This window comes from Neopsephotus bourkii, unplaced genomic scaffold, assembly GCF_033783945.1.
Source record: "Neopsephotus bourkii isolate Nb327-2 ecotype Australia unplaced genomic scaffold, CSIRO-AGI_Nbou_v1 NB_1723, whole genome shotgun sequence".
In the NCBI taxonomy this organism is placed as follows: domain Eukaryota; kingdom Metazoa; phylum Chordata; class Aves; order Psittaciformes; family Psittacidae; genus Neopsephotus; species Neopsephotus bourkii.
The window spans coordinates 228,269-250,693 of record NW_026902197.1 but is presented as its reverse complement, the minus strand read 5'-3'; the positions used below and the strand labels follow the sequence as shown (position 1 = coordinate 250,693).

The window sequence follows — 22,425 nt, the reverse complement described above, 5'->3', positions numbered from 1 at the left end:
AAAGCTACACTTACCAACAGATCTCGTACGTGTTTATCAACTGTGTAGAAACAGATCTTACGCAATTCCTCCTTCACATCAAAGCCCTGACAAAAAGGAGACACTCATTGTTTGCAAACTGTACAAATGCAGTGTGCAGTGTACAGAAACTGTACAGTGACAGAATAAAGGCATCTGCTCACTTTCCAAAGCACATAACCTTTTAAAGGCAAACTGTGATATTCACTTCACCAGTTACCACAGATGGCATAACTCAGGGGTCTGCCAGATGTCTCCAGCATGTCTGGATATGACATCAGGATATGCTGGATATGTCTCCAGCATGTGTACCCTTTACTACCTGACTTGCCAGAATCACCTTTACACTTTGCTGAACATCACATCAGTCAATACACATAAATAGGCTCCTCAGCACTCTGAAGGCATTAGTGATTGAACAGTTCTTTAAAACAAGTTAATTTTCACTGTGATACATGTATGTGGCAGAACTGATGCATCCATAAGACACCTAAATTCTCCCCATCCTTTCAGCACTAATTTATTTCATTAGTCACCAAGAAGGGTTGAGATCAGCATGCTTACTGAACACCTCTCACCATGTTTCTTAACAGTTCGGAGGCCTCTCTGGTGTTGTCCTTCAGAAGCCGGTCATAGACCAGGTTCAAACCCGTCTGAGTAAATTCCTGAAGACTTTGAGCAGGATGCTGATGCTTCCGGAAGAAGGTCTGGGCCTCTGGCATTTTGTTGTTCAAGATGGCCTCAGCAATGACTTCCTAAAAAGGGGAAAAAAAGGAACAAACTGATATCAATAATCTTCAGGGTTACTATCTTTGGTTTACATCGATTTTTTTCCACATTTTAAATACATTTCAATATCAGTAATTTCCTTAAATATACTTAACAAGCATTATAAAAAATTGATTACTCATTTTTACCTCTGGGGTGAGTTTTTCCCACATGTGGCTTTCTTCTAGTTCAGGCAGTTCTTCGTCAGGATCACTTCCTGGGTGCACTGGATTTATTTGTGGTTGAGGATATTTTCTCTGGAATTGTCTCAGTTTAATAACGTAATCAGTCAAAATATCTGCAGCCTTCTGCAGGAATTCATCAGGTTCTGTCAAAAGCATCCAAGATACCAGTTAAACAGAATGAACAATACAGCACTTTTAATGCTTGGCAATGTTGAGTGTGTTCTCCTGACTAATAAGCAGAACACACCTCAGAGGTGGGAGCTCTGTCCTGCAGTGTGACCTGGGCAAATACTGATACTGCCCACCGCTACCAGCACACTGCCAGGACACAGTCACAATTCTCCAGAGGCATCCCCTGTCCTCACTGTGTGTTTTCTCCTTCAGGGACAAGCAAACAAGAACTGAATTTTTTTATCAATCCAACCCATTATTACCACGATAAGTCCCATTTAAAATGCAGGGACTTTTCAACTTAACATTCATGCAGTAAGAAACAAAGACTACTAAAAATCATGTAGGAAAAAAAGAGAGGAACAGTTACTGGTCTGCACCATTTACTCTCGGAAGAAATAAGTTCTGCTTTAACATGCAGAGCCTGTTGGTCCACTGACTATGAAGCATTGCTGAGGCAGCAGTCCAGACCCAAGCAGCAGGACAGCATGCTGTATATGGTGGGACATGGCACTCCCTCTCAACAGCTTTCTCTAGCAAAACAGAATTGCCCTCTGGAATGCTGTCATGTTAATACTCACTAGTTATGAGCTGTGGGTCTGTTCTTGAACCTTTCAGGCTGTAGTGCAAAGAGCAATATTTCCACAACTGTGCCAGAGTAAGCACTCCCACACTCTCACATCCAGTCTGCAACCTACCAGACACTGCCTCTTGCTCCCAGCCACCCCTCGGGTTATCCTGGGATGTGTGACCCTCTTGCCACACAGTTAATCGGACTGGGAAGTGATCCAGATAAAAAATAACCTGGTAGGCTACTTATTTTCAGCTGTATCAGTTTCTTAAACTGGTCTATTCCATTCCACAGCCACACAAATATTTTGCCAGAGTATTTTCAGTGGTAGAACTGTGAAAAGCAGGAGCAGCTGAGGGCTGCTCATGCCACTTGACAGCACTGCCACCAAGCATTTAGCAATAGCTGCAAGTCCCATCATGCCATTCTTAGGCATCCCAAAAGGATCCTGTTGATAGTATCCTGGCTGATCTGAGAACCTGACTGTAGTTGTTTGGGCTAACACAGATACTCTATCCAGATTAATTTCTCATGTTTCCCTTTAAGCAATATCTTTCACTCACTTCTTTCTAGCACTTTTTGGTTGTTATTTCTAGGCAAATCTAGGCTTTTTAATATAAAAAATTTAGTGGTTCTAACAACTAATGACACATTACTACATATGGTTCAAAATGAGTAATCTCACCCTCTGTGTGCACAAAGATTTCGTCCAGTTGCTTGGTGAGGAAAGTCAAGGTGAGGTTTAGCAGCTGCTCAGAAAAGTGTTTGCTGTGAGACTCTGTATCATTTTCTTTGATTGCTGAGCAAAGCAAGTTTAAAGCTGGCCTCAGCTCTTCCAAATCTGCAACATTTACACAAGAAGTTAAACCATCTGCATCCCACCATATGTCTGCTCACATAGATTTAAACTTCCAGTGGAAAGTCATAAAGGTATGCTACAAAACGTGCCAAACAATGTATGTAATATGCTTTGCCTTCACATCAAGATGCTTACAATGCATACGCCAATACCAGAACACAACCAGAAAACCCCTTACATTATGTATCATTTCTCCCTTATTTTCCAGAAGTAGAGAAGCTGCCATATAGCATCATCCAAACACACAGGGGCACAGGCAATTCAATCTGTTCTTACAAACACAGCCACAGATACCAAGGCAATTAAATTTAAACCTCTATGTAGCTGAAAGTCTTTTACTTACTTTTCAGGTAAGACTGGGATGTGCTATGAGGAGACTGCTCTGGTCCAGAGCTGGGTGCAGACAGACTGAAAAGACTTTCTTTGCTTTTTAAAAACAAGTTTACTGTGTCTAGTTGACGATTTTCCAAACCTGCCTAGACAAACATGCAGCAGAACAATTAGCTATGTATTCTAAAATACATACTGTATGCTCACTGCTCATAGTTGTACTTCAGACTTGGTGACAAGTGAACATGCATAAAAAAAGAAGACATTTAAACTATGAGTACCTGTAGCCCAAAATAACAAGGTGACCTGGTAGGTACCTGCCATGCTCCTTTAACAGGCTTTGCAAAAACCCTGCCCCTTATCTTCAGAGGCAAAATGTTAATTTAGCAATTTATTACAGAGTTTGGTTTGGGATATAAAATAAGTACGGTGAGAATCAGGACTCTGAATACTTCCTTTGGGTTATTCACCTGCGTTACTCGTTGTTTGAATGGTTTATTTAATAACTAAACCACTACTTTTTGTCCCTAGGTTACTGAAGCATACTTTTAATTGCATCTAAACCTACCATTAACATTGCTAAACTGCATTCATTACTTCAAAGAAGCATTTCTGTCATCTGTAAGACACAAACCAGATTTCTTTACCTCTAGTGCTTGTATGGGAATTGAACACCGAACCCATCCATTGAGGTGACAAACAGCATCTACAACTCCAGCGCTGCCGTAGATCATCAGTCTATTCAGAAACTCTTCTTGAGTTACACCAAAGAGAACTAAGGACAGACCATGCTCTGAATGAAAGAATGAAACCACAATTACAAATAAGTCAGCAAGTTGCTACACAGCAGCATTTCTATCTAGCGCCTCTCTTCCTAAATAATGATGCAAAGCTGCACTGGCTCCATTTGGATTTCACCTCAGCAAGAATGCATTAAAAATCAGACAACAGGGGACAGAAGAGCAGTAAGAAAAAAAAAAAAAGGCTTTTATCTGAAGGCTACAGGAGAATTCTATAAACCCCCTCACCTGTCAGAAGCAGAGACAGTGGCAGCTCCTCACTGCAATCCACATACACGCTATTTTTGCCAAAGCTGTAATAGGTCACATCTTGCGACTCGAAATCCCAGAGAGCAAGAGTCAACCCTCTGTTATTTGTCAGTACTACAAACAGGGCTTTAACTCCAGTTACCAATTTACACTCCAGTTTCACCACTTCTTGTGGTGCTTCTTTGGGGATTCGCTTCCATTGCTGTGGTGCATTCCTGGGGTTTGTACCACTGCTCTGTGATGGCTTGGACAGTGCCCAGGTAAGAACCCATGGAACAAAAGATACCACTGTTTTAGAATCTTCACAGATTTCAGGATGATGATCTTCAAGATGGTTCAAAAACTGGTACCAAGGTAAATTCAAGTCATTCACCACATCTGGAGAACCTGGTTTTCTTCTCCTTACTTTATCATACAACGAGGATAAGTGTGCCTTCCAGGACCTGGGGTGAAGAAACAAGTAACCTACAATACCAGGTATTACCCCAGGAATAATGAGTTTTCTCAGCTAAATAACATGTATTACAGCACCAGGTATTACCCCAAGAATAATGAGTTTTCTCAGTTAAATAACATGTATTTTAAGCTTATAGATGCCACACAGCACCTTGCATTTTAACCTTCACATGTCCTGTTTATTTCTATGTAAATATTGTTTGCAGCTAAGCTAAATGATCATAGCTGCATTAGCTGACAATGTCCCTCAAGCTGAGAATTTTTAGCAGAATATTTTCTTTTCTCCATAGAAAATGCCCCACTGGTTAAGAAAAAAGTGAGATTAAATTAATTCCAGAATTGAGTATTTCTTACACTTGCATCTAGTTATAATTAACATATTTTATCCATATTAATGCCTCTAATACTAATGGTCACAACATGGTTAAAAAGTTTTACATGAACACAAAATACACATGCGCTTATCTGTGCTAAACACACAACTGTGAAGTACCTGGAATACAAAGATCTGTCAATACTGGTTCAAACTAAAAGTAACACCCTAAACAGCAATTACAATTTGGAAGCTGCTGCATGACATATGTAAACTTGTCTCGGCCCATTTCCTAACATCAAAAGATTTAAAGGAAAGTGAGCTGATTTTACTTGCCACAACTCCAGTTAAAGAAGAGGTAGCAGTTTGTTATCAGTGATGTAAAGGAGGCAAACCCCAGCCTGGTTTAGAGGTATGTTCATTATGTACCTACCTGTCTGTGCGGAAAGGCAAGGACAGGAGCTGCATGCTATAGTCAGAACTAGCAAGGTCATCCTCATCAAGTCCTTCAGGAGGCTTCAGTGGAAGTTTTTCAGGATCTCTCTTACAGAGCAAATGCTCAGGGAACTGTCTGAAAAGAAATATGTTAAACTTCACCTCTATCACAGAGCCGGAACTGAAACTAAAAAGCTCAGCACCTCAACTACTACAGTACCAAGGTCAGGCACTTTTTGTTAGTTGTACTCAAACCTTTCACTCAGGAATTCTGCTACAAACACACCTGAAGTACATGTTCAGATCCACCAGGATGGCGCAGTGGGAGGAACTGATGATCACAGCAGCACTGAGATCGTGAGACACTCTCAATGCAGTGAGCGGCACTGCAGTGGTTGGACCCATGGCCTCACCCTGCACGTCCCCCTGCCACAGTGCTACATTGACGCTTCCTAGATTTGCACCATCAAAAGAGTCAAAGATGTCTTTAAAAAGTGTCAAAGGAAACACCAGGCCTGAGACTGAGCAACAAAAATGACATAGAAGTAGAAGAGGGTGACCTGCTGCTGACTTTGCGGTCCATCTCTGCACAACACAACATGTGGAACCCACCTATCGAAACACTGAAAACCATTACTCTGGTGTGAAAATGATTCCCAGTGGCACATTGTAAAACTACATTTGATACATGACTACAACATTTTTACAGCAATATCTGGCATTTCCCTACACAACCTTTTATTGAAAGCATCTTCTAAACAGATGCCCCAATGTCTTTGAAGAAGTTTCTGCTTAACCATGACAGAAAAGAGAAACAACTTTGTACTTCCAGATCATTTACACTGACAGCTACTCACTGCCACAAAGGATACAAATCCAGCCGGAGCTATCCAACAGGAACAGGATCCCTCTGCAGAAGTGGACATCTGTGATTCTATCCAAAACTTGTGGAGGTAAATCAAGGGTAAAGCAGTTGCTTGTCTCTAAGGATGAGTCTTCTCCACAAAAGGCAAGGTGTACAACAATGAACGTATTGAGCAGCAGCGTGCACTTGTTGTTTTTAAAAGACAGTATCCTCAAAGAGAAAATCGAAGACACACCTGTAAATGTAAAGGTATTTTAGGATTATAATAGTCTGGTACCTTCTACTTGTAAAGACAGCTCAAGAAAATTGCAGCTCAAATTCACTGCCTCTGCTACCACCTTAATAAAAGTTGGCATGGAGGGAGACACACACATGACTTGCTTTGGTTTAAATCCCACTTTCTACACCAGGAGCACTAATTTTACAACAGCTGCCTAAAATAGTGCTGGAATTTTATGTGGAGTACTACGGAGAACACAGAAAATCACCACATAATGGTCAGCACTGAAAATAAAAGCTACATTTAGGAAATAAACACTTTAGCCAGAGAGACTGTTTAACATGTGGAAGATCAAAGGCCCTGCAGTGACTGTGCATCCTAACTGCACACTACATGTGCTAATCATAGAACATGAGCTTGAACACATCATTATTCTTTGAAGGGTTAGAGAAGACCCTTCTCTGTTTCCTTCCCATCAGTTCCAGGATCAAAGGGGAAGTTTGAGCTAGCAGGGTGCATGATTATCATTTATTAAAGTGTATTTTAATTTCCTCTCACCCGACAACAGTTTCATTCCCCCCAACAACATCATCTTTGAACACAGAAATGTCACTATTATTTTTCACTAACGCTGCTACTGATCACTTCAAGTGAGTGGGACATGTCCCTCCCGTGCAACACTACTGCCTCCGTTTTTCCACCAGGAGAAGCAGAAGTAGAATACTTTCAAATACAGAATACACATGGAAATGTACTCACTAATGTTTTTAACTTCAAGGAGCTTTCTAAGTGTATCTTCCTTACAACTGTGCAGGGAAGCTGGGTTGTATTTTCCATCTTCTAGAGTGAACTCATAGACAAACAGCTCATGACTTTTACCAAGAGCCAGTATTTTGGTCTTGCCCGCTTGTGGATCATCTTCTGTGCTCTCCCACATGAAGCTGAAGAGACAACAGTCAGTATGTTTATTGACCTCACTCTTTCCACCTTCCACACACTGAACAGTTCTGGATGATGGACATTGTAACCTTAACCTTCTGCAGTGCAGATGCTGCCCCTGCCCCATCCCTCCCCAACACTAGAAGGTATTTCACCCCAGCAGAGGCTGCAATGCAAGACAGCACAGGAGGAATCCCTACTGCTCTTCCTCTCAAGAATACAGGGGATTTCTATCCTTGTGTGTTTCTTTCTTTTAGTCATGCATGAGTGTGAGCAGAGCCATGCTTCGGGACCTGGACGAGGAGCACCAGCACTGTCAGAGCATTCTACCCATTCCCATACGCTTTGCCTCCCCTTGGCTCAGGCTGAGAAACTCTCCAGGTGTGTCTCCAACCCCTGCTCTCCTACAAGAGGGAAATGAGCAGAGGAAGCAGGGAGAGGCCCCTCAGTGAAACCCCCAGCAGTGCTGCTATTGCTCGTCACCAGACACTTAGAATTGCCGTGCGGCCGTGGGTTTGACTCAGCATTAGGAGCTACCAAAGCAGATGAAAAACATCATGTGATTGCCGGCTGTCCCACACAGGGGCCTGCCCCTGCTCACGGACAGGGAAGTCAGGGCACTATGAAACTGTTCACCAGAAACTCGACAAAACCACACACATTTTCTTCTTTGCCTTTTTCCCTTTGCGATCTCCCATAATTAATACACCCACAGCTGAACAAACAACTCCATATAAACCAACGCTCCTCCAGCAAAGGGATTTCCATGGAGAGCCTCCCATTCCAAACCAGGCTCTGTAAGGCCCCCTCAGCCCCTGCCATGCGCCTCCTCCCTCCCGGGGCGCCCCCTCGGCCCCGGGGCCCACCCAGCGCCTCTCGCCGAAGCGGGGCGGTGCCGGGAACCCCGTCCGGCCTCCCCTCCCCTTGCCCTGCCCGCACCCCGTCACTTACTCAGCCCAGGCGCCCGGGAGGACGCTGCCCCGGGTCCGGCCGCCTCCGCCCGGCACCAGGGACTCCAGGTAGATCCCACCAGGGAGCAGGAGGCTGCCCAGAGCGTCCTGGCCCCTGCTCAGCCGGACGCGGGCCGCGTCCCTCAGGGAGCCCCGCGCGTCCCGGGACAGGGGCGCCAGCAGCACCCGCAGCTCCCGCCTCGCCCGCTCCATCTCCTCAGGGAGCCGCCGCCACCGGCCTACCGGCACCCCGCCATCTTGGGCGGGACATCCCTTCCTTCCTCTCAGCTGACGGCGCTCACCAGTCCCGCGCCGGGACTACAACTCCCAGCAGGCCCCGCGGGCCAGCACTGCCCGGCGGGGAAGCAATGCCCGCTGGGAGCTGCAGTCTCTCTGAGCCGCCGCGGGCGAGGATGTCGCTTCCGTCCCCTGCCCTGCCTGAGGCCGGTGGGACCGAGGCAGGCGGCTGCCTCCGGCGGCCTATGCGCAGGCCCTGCGAACGGCTGAGCCGCCTGAGGAAGCTGGAACGGGCTCCCTCCGACATGGCCCGTTAGAAGCTTGACCGCTGCCAAGCGTGCGGCTCCCAGGGGCAAAGCCCGGCGGGACGGGGTGTTTGTGCGGGAGCGGACGGGCCTAACGGCGCCGCGGTACCGGAGAGGGGTCAACAACAGCGGGAAACGGGCAACAGCCGCGCCAGCGCCACACCCCACAGTGAGCGGAAGCTCCGTGGCGTGGCCCCGCCCATCGCCGTCAGGCTCCGCCCCTCAGCCGCTCCCGCTGGCGGAGGACGGTGGCCGCGAGGGCCCGTTTCGCGCTCTCCCATGGCGGAGCGGGAGAATGTCGCTGGTGCTGGGGCTGCTGTCGCACACGCTGAGCAGGGTGCTGAGGTACTCCGGGCTGCGTAGGGGCTGCCATGCCCCGCGGAGCCACGCCATGGAGCAGGACAAGGCGCTCGAGGTTTACGGTGAGTGTCGGGGGGTCCCTCGAGGAGGGCTGGGGCGAGAGGGCTATGGGGCAGGGGCTGTGGGACGGATGGTGAAGGAGCGGGGGGCTGCGGGGGGACAGGGCGGCCGCGGCTGCTGTGCCCTTGGCGGGGTGAGGTGAGGGAAAGCAGGGCCCTGCCCTGACCAGCCCCCGTGGGCGCCGAGGGGGTGCGTGTGGAGCCCTGCGGCCCTGAGAGGCTGGGGTGCAGGCGGCTGCTCGGGGAGTGGGGCTGGAGGGCAGGGTGTTTGTCCCGCTTGAGGGCTGGAACCGCTGTCAGGGCTGTGGGGTGCGGAGGGGGCACCCTTGGGGTGCTGGGGAGCACGGGAAGCGCCTCCCGTGGGCGCCTGCGAGCTTCCCCCAGCCCCACCGCCAGCCCCCGGCTGTGGCTGGATGCTGTGACCTTGGGACGGGGCATGTGCCACGGTCCCTGTTAGTGGGATGCGGAGCAAGGAACGTGCTGGGAACTGAATCCCTGCTCCCTTTGAGCCGTGGGTGCTGCTGCTGCTTCTTCCCGGAATGTTTCATCACCTTGGATAAAAGGAGCTGGACACACCTGGAAAGGCAAGTCATTCCAGAAGGGTCAGCCAGTGAGCCAGTGGAGAGGAGATCGCTGTTACTGAGTGACTGCTGTTACTGTAAAGTATGGAGAGGTTTTACCTCTGGAAATGCTGCATTGAGGATCCTGGAGGATTCCAAACGCATCATTGAGCTGTGAGGCACTGCTGGGTTGTAGGCATTGAGGAGTTTATGCAGCACCCTGCAGCTTTATCTAAAAAGAATAAAAGGGGAAGGAGTGGCAAACAAACAACAGAAAGGCTGGTTTCTAATAAAAGAGCCTTTCACCTTTATCGTTGGTCACTTGTGCTCTGCTGTAGATATAATCCGTACTATCCGGGACCCGGAGAAGCCAAATACTTTGGAAGAACTGGAAGTGGTAACAGAAAACTGTGTTGAAGTGCAGGAGATAGGAGAAGAGGAGTATCTGGTTATCATCAGGTTTACACCAACAGTACCTCATTGCTCTTTGGCTACTCTCATTGGTAAGATTCCCGTTTCATTACATCTGCATCAGTGAGTGTAAAGTTAACTTTAGGTTGTTTGAATAATACCGGTCTTGGTTAAAAGTGAGTATTTCTTTGTCAGCAGTTTGACCATCTTGAGAGCCCTGCCAGCAGTGAAACAGACACAAAAGCAGAGGAAATGTGGGGACACCCATCTGTTTTCAGCAAGTTAGGGAAACTCTTCAAAGAGAAGCTCTCAAATCTGGTGGGAAGTAGCCCAGAATTCCTTCTTCATGTTCTCCAAATCTCTCTGATCTTCCCCTTACCTGCAGGGCTGTTCTTCATTCCCACACACATACAACAAGCCCACGCTGCAAAACAAGGATACCAAAGAAGGGTCGGAACCCTTAGGAGTTTGGAAGCCATTGAGTTGAATGAGAATCTACACTAGCTGCTTTTCCTTTTTTTTTTCTTTTTCTTATTTATGCTGAGATTGCATCTGGAAAATCATGTCTGAGTTCTCTAAAATGATTTAAATGTGCCAAGATTATCATCTCTTACCATTATATATCAATGCTGAGACTTCCCAGTGCATCTTAAAGATTCAAGGGAAAATAAGTCTTTAATGTAATGCAGAAGTACATGTATTTATGCCTAAATAAACCTTTGCAAGTTTATGCAGGGAGTAAAGTACAGGCAGTAAAGCATTAGCATGCCAAGCACTAGTAAGTTATTTATAGGCTGACCCTGTTAGGAATGTCACTGGGTTAAGGCTCGGGCCTGAGGATCAATGATGCACATACCAGATCTTAAACATTGTGCTGATCGTGTTCTCAGCCCTTAAATGTCCACCACACCTGTGGTGGCTGTTTGATTGTGAGTTGTTATCAGTGTCCTGTGACCTTTGAAGCACAGCAACTCCTGCTGTTACACGACACTGCTGTGGGAAGAGCTGGGTAGTGTATGTAAGAATGGAGGCAGTAAATAGTTTGGGTTTTGTTTCCCAAACTTCTCTGTCTATACAGAGTACTCTAATTGAGGAGTATTTTCTCTTCTGGGGCGTATCTTCTATTGCTGGTACCACTGGCTCAGCCCAAGGACAAACTGGAGCTGTGGTGTGGCTGTGTCTGTGTGTAACTCATCGCAAAGCCAGGCCTTGTGGGGAAACTGCAAAGGGCTGGTGCTGGGGTATCCCTGAACTTAGATCTCACTCCCAAAGATGAACTACAGCACTCCTCCACGTTCCTGTATCTAAAGAGGTGTTTAGAGACCTCCTAAGCTTGTCAGGCAGGTGTGAGCTTAACTGAGAAGCCACATCCAAAGGGTCAAACTGCTCAGTCTCCTGTGGCTTGTGCTGCTCAGAACACAAAAGAAGGTTCTCAATTATACTGGTTTCTGGTTGTTAAATGTGAACTCTCTGAAAATGCACCTCAAACCTTGAATTTTAGAAGAAAATCTCTTCTCTCTTTTGTTTAAACAGGCCTTTGTTTAAGAATAAAACTTCAGAGATGTTTGCCTTTTAGACATAAGGTAAAGTACCTTTTGTAGAACTTCCTTTAAACTACATGAGTGCATGCCAAGCTCTCTTGAAGAGGGTGTGTGCTGCAGGGTCAACTAACTTCCAAGCTGTGGGGTCTTTTTAGAGCTTGTCCTTTGCCTGTGGAGGGAGGGGATGTTGGGAGCACAGTGTAGCATCTGAAGGGATCTGCGAATAGCTTGGTTCTTTCCTTTACAAAAGACCATTTCTTGCTGCACGTCTGAATGCTGGGCTTCAGGGGGTTTCCTCACCTCAGCAGCTGTCATTTGGGTTCTTGCCTGATGGAAGAGGGTGATTTCAAATCCAGTGTTTCAAATAATTGAAGTATTAGTGCTGTTGCTCTGAGATGACGGAGGGGGTTGTCTTGTGACTGTGTTGCAGTGAAGTCTAAGCTCAGCTCTTGCTGCTGATCCCCTTCCATTGTCTGTACACTTGTAGCAGTGTTCGTGACAAACACTGCTTGTGTGCTGTGCAAGTTTTTCCTCCAGGAATGAATATATTCAGCTGTTGATGTGTGCATCTAACACTGCTGCTCTCCCCTCCAGCTGGAAATCTACATAACTGAAGGTACACATTCCACTGAAGAAGACAGTAAGTGGAGCTTGTGAATGAGTGCTGCCTCAGCCTTGTGTCTGTGTGCTTTTGAGAAGTCCTTTTCTTCCCCTACCTTACAAACCTTGTCTAAATGCATACACTGTCAAAGCTTTAAAATGAAACAAGCAGAAATCCCCGCAGTCTGTGCTGCTGAATAATTAACATGAAGAGCTGCCTGACTGGTTAATCTCACTATCTTAGCATCATCATACAAAAATATATGTTTCTCAATCAGTGTTTAAAATAAAGCTTAGAGGACACTGGAATTCTTGCAGAGCTGTGGCCCATCACCATCTGAAGGAGGTTTTCACAGCCTTTGGCCAGGCAGTGTCCCAGGACTTTCTGTTCTTAAGCATCAGCTGTCTTTGGCAAAAATCAAGTATTTTTTGATTCAGTGACTAGAAATAGCACCTGGGGTACTAATTAGCCACAAATTTCACCCTTCATTTCAAGATATGTCATTAAAGCATCTTCGTTTGTTTCCTGAACTAGAAAAGTAACAAAAACGTTTGGTTTCTGGTGGTTGTTTTTGTGACTGAGCTTTCATTTGCTTTGTTCCCAATCCCCTATTAACCCTCTCTCCTTTGACTGCTGGCTCTTGAGCACCCTCATATGCTTCTTGTCTTGTCATCCTTCTACTGTGCCTGGCACAAGCTGCTTATACTCACCCGTGTAACTTGAACTTCCAGTGCCCTGTCAGCTCTTGTTCTGATTTCAGCTGGGGCATTATGCAAATAACATCTTCCACCTAAAGAGAAAACTGAGAAGAAACTGCTTCTGACTTCCCTTCTCATGTGGTGTTTTGCAGTCAACAAGCAAATCAATGACAAGGAGAGAGTAGCAGCTGCGATGGAGAACCCGAACCTGCGTGAAATCGTGGAGCAGTGTGTCACAGAGCCTGACTAGCAGCTGGGGCAGCCACACTTACCGTTTTGATACATTTCTTAAAGTATCTTTGTTTAAAAAATGGAGAAAATAATAATAATCAAATTCTTGAGTTTAATACTTGAGTTCTTTTTATCTTCCATGTTTTTTTTTAAAGGAATTGTTTATAAGATAGATTTAAATTATGACGAGTTAGTCTTTGGAATAGTAAAGTTTATAGTGTTCAGAACTCTGATTTCTGGTGTCCAGAGAAGTATTTTGTGATTAAAAACAGAGCAACACACAGGCATTGCCTTCTGACAGACATTGTGATGTAAATGCAGTTTTGAGAGGGGAATTTCTACGTTGTTTCAATCACTGCGCTGTAAAAATAAAAGAGATTCTTGTATGGAGATGCTGCTTTCTGAGCTCAGAGACTTTCTCTTTAGGCTTAGGTTTAGCTTGCTGTTAGAGAAGGAAACATTTCATTCAACTTCCTCGTGGGGGAAGCTGAAATGAATTCAGAAAAAGAGTTTGGAACCAAAGGACTGGGCTATTCAAGGTAGATCCTTACTGGGGCACTGTTCCTGCTAAATATTTATGGTTTTCCAACTGTTAAGTTCATGTTTCTGACTCTGGAGGCTTTGCTTTCTTGTTACCTGAGGGTAAAGCTTTCCTACGGGACAGATCTTGCCAGTTTGACCTTGCTTTGTCTTAACAACTTCCCTGTAAGGCAGAGGTGACACAATCCCCCAGCCCTTCATCCCTCTGGTTCCCAGTGTCCTGTTTCTTGTTGCTGCTTGCTCTCTAATCTGATCTGGGCTGTCCCAACTGTTGCCAGCTTTACCATTTGCTCACTGGGGAAGTTCCCCAGGGTTGGATTCCATCGCAGCTGTGGATTTGACCATGGATTTACCTTTTCCTGACGAATTAGGCAGATGTTGCTCTCTCAGCTGTCATCCCAGTGGGAGTGATGCTCAGCACATGCTGATGCTCCTGTGCAGCCACAGGAGGCCCTCGGTGGTACATGTCCCATGAACTATTCGGCTATCTCAGGGGTGTGTTTCCTGGTCAGTGCAGAGTAGTCCCTCCTGCAGCGGTTCATGAGGGATTTAGTTCCTTTGTGAAACAGGGATTGTCTGGTGGGCTTGAACTTGGTTACACACTGAGAGTTCCTGGGAGCTCAGTGCAAACGTCTGTTGAGATTTCAGGGATTTGTAACCATTTTAATGATGAGCCACATAATGCTTTCCTCAAGGCATGAAAGGATTGAGTGGGCTCCAGCAGTGCTGAACGTTACACAGCGTGGGGGAGAAGGAAGGAGGGTCACGTGGGCAGGATTTGGGGTGCATGAGGAACATGGGGTGTTTCTCCAAACCCGAGTAGACAGGCCGTGTCCCTGCCTTCACTCACTATCATAAAGTGGTAGAATTATCCCAATAATTTACCAATATTTTGCATTTACAATAAGGAGAGACAACTGCAGAGGGCAGCAACAAGTTGCAGAGTGATACCACAGTAGGTAACTGCTGCACCCCTGCCCCGGCTCCCGCTGCCCACCTCGGCCTGCACCCGATTCCCTGTCCCCAGGATGGCACCTCCTGGGTGCTTCATCGGGAGGGGGAGCAAACCTGTCTGTGTCACACAGGGCTAGAGGGTTTAAGAACAAGGGAAATTAAACCATCTCTTAGCTGAAGAGACATGGAAGGATGGGGTGAGCTATTCCTCGTCTTTGCCTCCTCCTCCTGTGCATGGGTCCACACCCCTCACCCATCATAGAATCATTTAGGTTGGAAAACACCTTTAACATCATCGAGTCCAACTGGTTGTTGGTGACCCCCCTGGCACTTTGGGGATTAGAACACTCCAGCTGAGATCATCTGGTCTGGACAGAAGCACTTGGTTAAAGGGCTGAGGGCCTGCACAGCGCAGGTGCTCTGATGGGGTGACCCAGATGCTGCTGGAGATGCGGAAGTGGTTCAAGTGTTATTGTTAATATGAGACATAAACAACCTCCTCCATAAAATGCTGCTTCCCAGCTAACGAGCTCATGGTTCCTTCCTGGCTCCAGCTCTGCAAGTGTCTGCAGCTGACCAGGGGAGGAACAATGTCTGATTTCTAACCTGAAGCCAAAGCTTCTGGCTCCTCTCAGGTGAATAAACAGAAGCAACAGCAAAACACGAGCTACAGGTAAGTGCCCTAACACCTTGTGCAGGTTCTGCAATGCTGCAGTCAGGAGGAGTCTCAAAGTGTTTGTGAGCATCATCCTGGTGCTGACTGCTGGGATGCTGCTGCCAGTCACCCATCTCCCAGTCACCCATCTCCCAGTCACCCAGCCAAGGTGGCTGTTTAAAATCTGGATAAATGTACCTTCCTGCCTCAAACCCCAGCCCTCAGCCCCAGTTAACCCAGTTGGAGTTGGCAACCAGGCTGCAAGAGCACAATTCCCTGCAACCTCCCACAGCCTAGTGGAGAAACCAGCTGGTTTTCAAACAGGCCAAGTGAAACCCAGTGGCCAAAGGTCGGGGAGACTTGGACACCCCCATTGCTCGAGCTCACAATGAGGGGAATCCCCCCTTTACTGTGTGCCAAATGAAGCATGTGAGCTCGCAGCGCTGCTCTTCAATGGCTCTTTCTGAAGTAATGAACCAAAAGTATCTTAGAATGACAAAGTGAATGGTGCTGGTCGCCGCGCATCCTGTACCGCTAATGAGGAGCATGATTTAGGGCTTCCCTTCTGTCTGGGCTCTTTGGGAGCACAGAGGGGAAGGCTCTGCTGGTGTTCTTGGCATGACCAGTGCATCACCACATTCCCTGTGCTGCAGGGACCTGCTCTGCACAGACAGGTACTGCAGGGGATGCTCACCAGCACCGTTACCACTGCAATGAACTGCTTTGTAAAGCCATTGTAGGCACGCACACGGCACAGAAGCTGGAGCCTTTCGGTCCACCAGCATCTTCCCCATCGACCCAGCTCAGGTTTTAATCACACAAACCCCAGCTGCAAACCACAGCTTTCAGTGATGCCCAGATGCAAACTGATGGCCCATTTCTGCTGCAGTGAGAGTAACCACCCCCCTGCTGCTGCCAGGGCCTGAACTGGCTGCACTTAACCGTGCCTTCAAGGACAAATCCCCCAAGGGAAAGAGAAACCCTGAAACCCTGCTATTTCCTTCAGTAACTGTTCAATTTAATACACCCATGAGCTCCAGCCATTAACCCCGACACAGTGGCTGTCTCTTAGCACGACCTGGGAGTGTGACAGAAGCACGGGATGGATGGAGCCGGTGCGAAGGAAACCAGCACTGGACACAGGCTCTTGTGACGTACAGATTTACACCATGTTGGAAAGGAATCAAACACAAATGGTGAAGTCATGGCTTGTGTTTTACATACACATTACACACAGGAATTTCCCGTTCTGGGACTCAGTGTTGTTCCTGGCAGCACCGGCAAAGAAAAGCACCCTGAGCTGTGGGCCCGATGCTGGGCTCCAGCCTTCAATACAACCAGGATCCCCCAGTTTTGGCCATTCTCATAGCCTGAAGATAACACGGAAAGGGATTCCTACCTAAATGCTCCTGACCCCCCTCCAGGGACCAACCCAAGAGCAAATGTTCCCAAAGACAGGAGGGTTTTACACATGGCACTCCCTGTGCTGGCTGAGTGCCACTCTTCATGCAATATTGGATACTCTAGTTAAAAAAGTCAGCTAAACTTAACAGAGGTGAATCTATATACGCAGGAATAAAGGGGTTTAGCTTGTAAGAACACAGAAAAACACCTTAACCAACCATTCAACTGCTACACCACAACTGCATACAGAAACCCAGGGATGTGAGTGCTCTGCTGCTCACCACTGGGGCAGAGCAGCGTTCCCCTCCTTCACAAACACACCCACTGTGGGACTCCAGACCCATTTGTCACCTCGCTCATGCCTTGGGGTCCCTGACCATACCCAGGCAATGGCTTCAGCAGAGAAAGCCAGCAGTGGGGAGATGAGGGGATGGAGCCTCTGCACCTACCACGAGCTCTGGCCTCATGGGGGTCACCGAAGCCGATGTTTTATTCCTCTGCTCTGTCTCCACATCCTAAATGACGGCTGTTTAGCTTCAGTGTGTAAACATTTTAATGCAAGTTACAGAAATGGGCTGTCAGCTTCAAGTCCCATAAGGAGTAAAGGCAATGCTCTAACCCGAGCGGTGGCTGCGCTGCTGGAGCGCTGAGTGCTCCTTCAGGCACCTAAAATAACAATAAAGGTCAGGGGGTTTGTGCTGGCCTGCCAACACCATCGAGAGGCTGAGAGTGTCCAATGATAGCACCATGAGCACGGCAGAGAGGTCTCCCATGACTGTTGCTGCTTTCAGTTTCCCATCCCCAAAGCAGCAGTGGGACCCTGGCAGAGGGTCCCGGCTGCCCCAGCACCTCCCGTGGGAGCGGTGGGACCCGCACACCCGGCCCACGCCAGACCTTACTTTCAGAGCGATGGTTGAGCACCGTTAGTGTAGCACAGGCACAAGAACCGAGCCCTTCCCGGGGGGATGAGCACCGTGGGTCCGGGTCCCCTGGTCCGTGGGGACGGTGCTGTCACCTCCGGGAGGCCCGCTCGTCCCCGCGCTCCCGGGGCCCGTGCTGGCGGCAGCTCCGGCAGCACTGGACATGGACCGTGGGGAGGTGGCACCGGCCCAGGAGCCGCAGGGTCTGGCAGAAGGCGAATGTCAAGCGGTCGCGCTCGCAGGCGAGGCCTGGAGGGAGGCAAAGAAGGAGAGGACGGGGTTGTGAGCGGTGTCACTGGTGTCGGATGTGAACACTGGGGTGTGGTTGGCAGAGACAAGGATGGCCGGCACCGACTGCAGAGCCCACCTTCACCTGGGTACCAGCATCCTCATCGTTTCTAACTGCCAGCAGGAGCAACACCTGCGCTGCTCTCTGCAGCATCTTCTCAGGGTACCAAAACCATAGGGGTTGGAAGGGATGTCTGGAGATCGTCCAGTCCAACCCCTGCCAAGGCAGGGCCACCCAGAGCAGGTTACACAGGAGCCCAGGTGGGTTTTGAGTGTCTCTAAAGAGAGGGATGCTGTGACTCCCCTGGGCAGCCTGTGCCAGGGCTCAGCATTATGCCAACCCTCAGCATTAAGAAGTTCATCCTCATGTTGAGGGAACTTGTTGTGTTTTGGTTTATGGCCATTGCTCCTCATCCTGCCACTGGGCACCACTGAAAAGAGATCCTGATCTGCACTGATGAGGTCCCCTCTCAGTCTGCTCTTTTCCAGACTAACAGGCCCAGCTCCTGCGATCTCTCCTCATAGGAAAGATGCTCCGTGGCCTCCACCGGCCCCTCTCCAGTAGCTCCTTGTCTTTCTTGTTACTGGGGAGCCCAGAACCAGACACACCTCGCTAGGGCTGGGTATGGGCGAGTGGGGCTGAGCCCAGGGCTCGCTCCTGGCAAGGAGGCTCCATGCTGAAGGCCGGGGAGAGGTGACAAACTGCTCCCAGTGCCAGCCCTGCTAGGAGAGACCTCATTGTCCTCCACTGTGTTTGTTTTGAGAGCCTGCAGCGCCTGGTTCCCTTCCTGCAGGTGTCAGCCCCAGCAGCTCCCAGCTCCATCACCAGCCAGGCCAGGCTCAGTCAGGCAACCCAGACCCATCACCACTGTTGTAAGAACATGGTTTTGGTTTAACTTTTAGCTTCCTCCTGTTCTTCTCCATATCAAAACGAGCGTGCACCTCACCAGGCCTCCAGCACCTCACCCCATTGTGTGAGACTCATTTAACCTGCATCAGCTCTGATTGTGCCTCCCACACAAGTGATCAGTCTAAATGACAGTTTGTGTCTGACAAGGGTTGGTGCTCCCCAGGGCCATCACCCCCCAGTCCCCTCCACTGCCTCTCCCTGGGCACCCTCCGCCTGGGACCGTGGGGCACAAATGGGGCAAAAACGGGCTTTTCTCTTTCTCAGGACACTTCCCAGCTGGGAAGCACAGGGATGGGGCTGGGGGGCTCTCAGTGAGCGTCACCTCTCACCATCAGCCCTCTGTGAAGGAAGGCTGTGCTCAGGGAAAAGCTGCAGCCCCGATTCCCACGGGACGAGCCGGCTGCAGCCGCTGATGTGAAGGATGCAGCAGATGCAGAGCAGAGACTGTTCCCCCGTTGGGATTTCAATGAGAGCCCTCCCCCCACCCCTCCGCAGGGAGGGCTCTAAAATTAACCTCCTCTTTCGGCAGAGGTATTTCCTCTCTTCCTCTCCAGCTCTTTCTGCCCAGCAAGAGCATCTCTGTGCCCTCAACAAACCCTTTAACACAGAAGCTGCTCCTTGCCAGTGCTGTTGGATCCAACGGCTGCCTCCAGGCCGGGATCAAGCTCTGGGTCCCAGCCCCGCAGCAGACTCCTGGGCTGGGGGTTGCTGCAAGCCCTGGGAGCTGCAGGACAATGCGGGTTTATCCTGCTGGTCGAGCAGAAATCCCGGTGCAGGCAGAGCCGCTCAGGAAAGGGGAATAGTTTGCTCATGTGATGCTCCATTGGGGTCTGAGGGATGGGATTCCCTGGGAGCATCCCTGCAGCTCTGCAGAGCATTCTCTGAACCGCCAGGACCCTTCTGCACTGGGACATTGAGGCACACCAATACATGGCTTGGAGCAAGCTGCTCCAGTGGAAGCTGTCCCTGCCCGTGGCAGGGGTTGGAGCTGGAGGAGCTTTAAGGTCCCTTCCAATGCAAACCACTGCATGGCTCCTGAGCTCCCTGACCTCAGCCATCCCCCCCTCCTGCAGCATTCACTAATCATTGACTCTTCACCGGGGCATGACCGCTGGGTACCCCCCACCTGCCCGACCTGAGCTTCCCATGGGATTTAGAACTCCCGGTGGTTCAGGTTGCTGGGATTGGAAGCAATATTGAACAGGAGCAACAGAGAACTCAGCCATGGCTCCCGGCAGGCACAGACACTGGTGTGCTCCGGGGGTTAACTGTTCACTGCAGTGCATGGGACAAGTGTACCAGTAGTAAAACCTCCCCAGCGTTCAGAACGCAGCTCAAAATCCCTCCTGGCAGGCTGGGAATGCCGCCGGTGCTCCGGGGGGTCAGTGCCTGCCCCCTGCCAGCACCGCGCTATTTGCAGTCACTGCCGCTGTGCCTCGCTGGGCTGGTCCCCACGCACCAGCCCTCCCTTATCGCAGCAGCCTTCCTAGAAAGCTATTTATGGATCACAACCAAGTTGCCTCCTGCCTTCCCTTGAAAGAGCTGGGAGGCTGCTGGGGCCGCTCGCCGCTTTCCAGGACCAGGGGTGATGGGTTGGCTCTGCTCCCATCCCTTTCCTATGCCACAAAACCCTGGGTACCCGTAGGAAGCTCGGTACCCGCTCTACCGGAGCCATGCACAGTGGGAATGAGCCCATCGGTGTGCCGGCAGGAGTTACTGCTCTTCCCACACCACGTTATCTGCAGAGGTATGAGCCTGCTGCGGAGGAGCAGCGGGGATGGGCTGAGCAGAGGGTGGGGAAGAGGCACCGCCACAACCCCTCCATCACCTCCCGTGGGACCCGGGCTCCCAGCGTGCTGCATCGCACGAGGTCAAGGGGAGCTGCAGTCCCACATCAGGCTCTGGTCAATGCAGCATCTAAGCTGGGTGTGCACGGGGTCACGCTCAGGTCTGAAACCCCGGCGGAGCTCCCGAGTCCTCCCTGGAATCTGCTCTTGGGCAAGGGAAGCTGCAATAAGCACTTCATTTGTCAGCTCTCCGCAGAGGTCCCTGCAGGACCGACCCACGGTGCATTTAATCCTTTTACTGCTGGTTTTTTCCTATTAACAATTTTTGATGCAATCCTAACACTTCATTTGAACACGGGCTCTGCGAGCCTGTGCCAAATTCTCCTCTAAAGAAATAGCTTAAAGCAGGGCTTTAGCATCCAGGCTCAGTCAGCACATTGGAGGCTGAGCCCCCCACTTTCCTGGCTGTTTTTTCAAGTGGAAGCCGCTTTAAATTTCATTTCAGCTCCTGCCGTCCAGCCCTAAAGCATTTACCCCTGTGCTGGGGACAATAAACTCCCTGGAGCAGGCTGTGTGAGAACAGGGATAGGTGGGGCTCGGAGCTGAGCTCAGCACAACCAGCGAGTTAAACTGCTGACCTCTGCCCTTGGGGATGCTCCCAGAGCCAGTGCCAGGCTTTAACAAGCATTATCCCAGGCTCCTGCTCTGGAGCTGCGGTGCCCTCCCCTGGGAATGAGCCCTGCCGAAGGCAGCACTCGAGCTGCCAGGTTTGCCTGCACAGTGTCAGCTCTGCTCTTGGCACGTCTCACTCAGCACCATCCCAGAGCTCCCACTGACCCCCCCCATAGCATCCAGCCTGGGAGGAGGAAATGCTGGTGCTCTCTAAGATGCTGAGAGGGGATTATCCAGTTTTAGAGTCCCTGGATCCAAGAGAGAGGAATTCTCATTTCCAAAGAGCTGCAGCCAAGCCAGGCCTCTCCCTTCACTCCTCATTGTGTTCCCCTTGATTCTCACGACTGCAGGGAGGGGGAGAAGCAGCCGGCGCTGTGAAACGGGTCACTGGCCATGACCTGCCTGCCTCTCCAGGATCCCCAGCCGCTTTGACCACGCTGCATCCAGAGCTTCCCACAGCCGGGCCAGATCCAGGACCCACCAATGGAGCCTTTGCTCCTCCTGCTTTCCCTAAAGACACCGGTCAGGGAGGGGAACGGAGCCTGGCAGCAGCCCTGAGCCCTCCTCTGGCTCAACACCGAGGGAAACCGACCCCAGGCAGGACCCCAGAGCGTAACTGCGGTGGCTGAGCAGGGCTCATCCTCCAGCCAGGTACCTGTGCTCCACTCCTGCACTTGGGCCTTTGCTTTCTCTGTTTGCAGCACTCCAAGGGCAGCATCCTCTCTGCTGAAGGGCAGTCTTCTGCCCCCAAAACACGCTCTGGATGCACTCTGGAGGGCTTTCAAAGCTAAGCAGGGGTTAACCTTGCACTGCTGGGATTAGGCTTCGCCTCCTCCCTGCCAGCCTGGGCAAGAGGATCCTGGCAGAGGTGTCCCCTGGGTGCCCACACAGGATGCTTGGTGTCCACACACAAGCTCCCAAGGCAGAAGGGAAGCAGATTCTTGTACTCTGCTCAGGTCCATTGTGATTTACATTTAACAAAACCCGGGGAATCCTCTCCCAAGCATCCCTTTTCCACTGGCACCTCCTGTTAGCAGTAGGTAAAGGGCACTTAACTCCAGCAGCACCTCTCTGTCTTGCCACTTGCACACAGAGCTGCGTGCTCAAATGACAGAGAAAATTGGAATGTGCTGCAATTACTTTGAGCACGTATTCCCCGTGGA

General features: G+C 49.7%; 3 protein-coding genes across 6 annotated transcripts in view; 1 reads left to right on the top strand and 2 right to left on the bottom strand.

Annotated features, from left to right (window-relative positions):
* The window catches only part of SPG11 (SPG11 vesicle trafficking associated, spatacsin), a 28,663-nt gene extending 20,212 nt beyond the window's left edge, over positions 1 to 8,451 (bottom strand). Inside the window, exons 1-12 of the mRNA XM_061376565.1 lie at positions 8,131 to 8,451; positions 7,000 to 7,181; positions 6,028 to 6,255; positions 5,442 to 5,640; positions 5,154 to 5,291; positions 3,931 to 4,394; positions 3,550 to 3,695; positions 2,916 to 3,048; positions 2,399 to 2,554; positions 936 to 1,114; positions 597 to 773; positions 15 to 86 (exon numbers count right to left, since the gene is read on the bottom strand). Coding sequence (XP_061232549.1) covers positions 15 to 86; positions 597 to 773; positions 936 to 1,114; positions 2,399 to 2,554; positions 2,916 to 3,048; positions 3,550 to 3,695; positions 3,931 to 4,394; positions 5,154 to 5,291; positions 5,442 to 5,640; positions 6,028 to 6,255; positions 7,000 to 7,181; positions 8,131 to 8,342 — 2,286 coding nt within the window. The 5' untranslated portion in view covers positions 8,343 to 8,451. The remainder of the gene's footprint in view (positions 1 to 14; positions 87 to 596; positions 774 to 935; positions 1,115 to 2,398; positions 2,555 to 2,915; positions 3,049 to 3,549; positions 3,696 to 3,930; positions 4,395 to 5,153; positions 5,292 to 5,441; positions 5,641 to 6,027; positions 6,256 to 6,999; positions 7,182 to 8,130) is intronic.
* A 424-nt stretch (positions 8,452 to 8,875) lies between these two features.
* CIAO2A (cytosolic iron-sulfur assembly component 2A) lies at positions 8,876 to 13,524 on the top strand. 4 transcript variants are annotated; one of them, XM_061376576.1, is made up of 5 exons: positions 8,876 to 9,093; positions 9,989 to 10,153; positions 11,595 to 11,644; positions 12,197 to 12,242; positions 12,964 to 13,076. In XM_061376576.1, the coding sequence occupies exons 1-5, from the start codon at positions 8,967 to 8,969 to the stop codon at positions 12,981 to 12,983; spliced, it is 408 nt and encodes a 135-aa protein (XP_061232560.1). In that variant the 5' UTR covers positions 8,876 to 8,966; the 3' UTR covers positions 12,984 to 13,076. The 4 variants fall into 4 exon arrangements, with proteins under 4 accessions (XP_061232560.1, XP_061232562.1, XP_061232561.1 ...); XM_061376578.1 differs by lacking the exon at positions 11,595 to 11,644 and having other exon boundaries at positions 12,964 to 13,081; XM_061376577.1 differs by lacking the exon at positions 11,595 to 11,644 and having other exon boundaries at positions 8,877 to 9,093; positions 13,054 to 13,524.
* Positions 13,525 to 17,679: 4,155 nt separating this feature from the next.
* Positions 17,680 to 22,425, bottom strand: part of ADAMTS7 (ADAM metallopeptidase with thrombospondin type 1 motif 7) — a 39,537-nt gene continuing 34,791 nt past the window's right edge. The window contains exon 24 of the mRNA XM_061376566.1: positions 17,680 to 17,854. Coding sequence (XP_061232550.1) covers positions 17,697 to 17,854 — 158 coding nt within the window. The 3' untranslated portion in view covers positions 17,680 to 17,696. The remainder of the gene's footprint in view (positions 17,855 to 22,425) is intronic.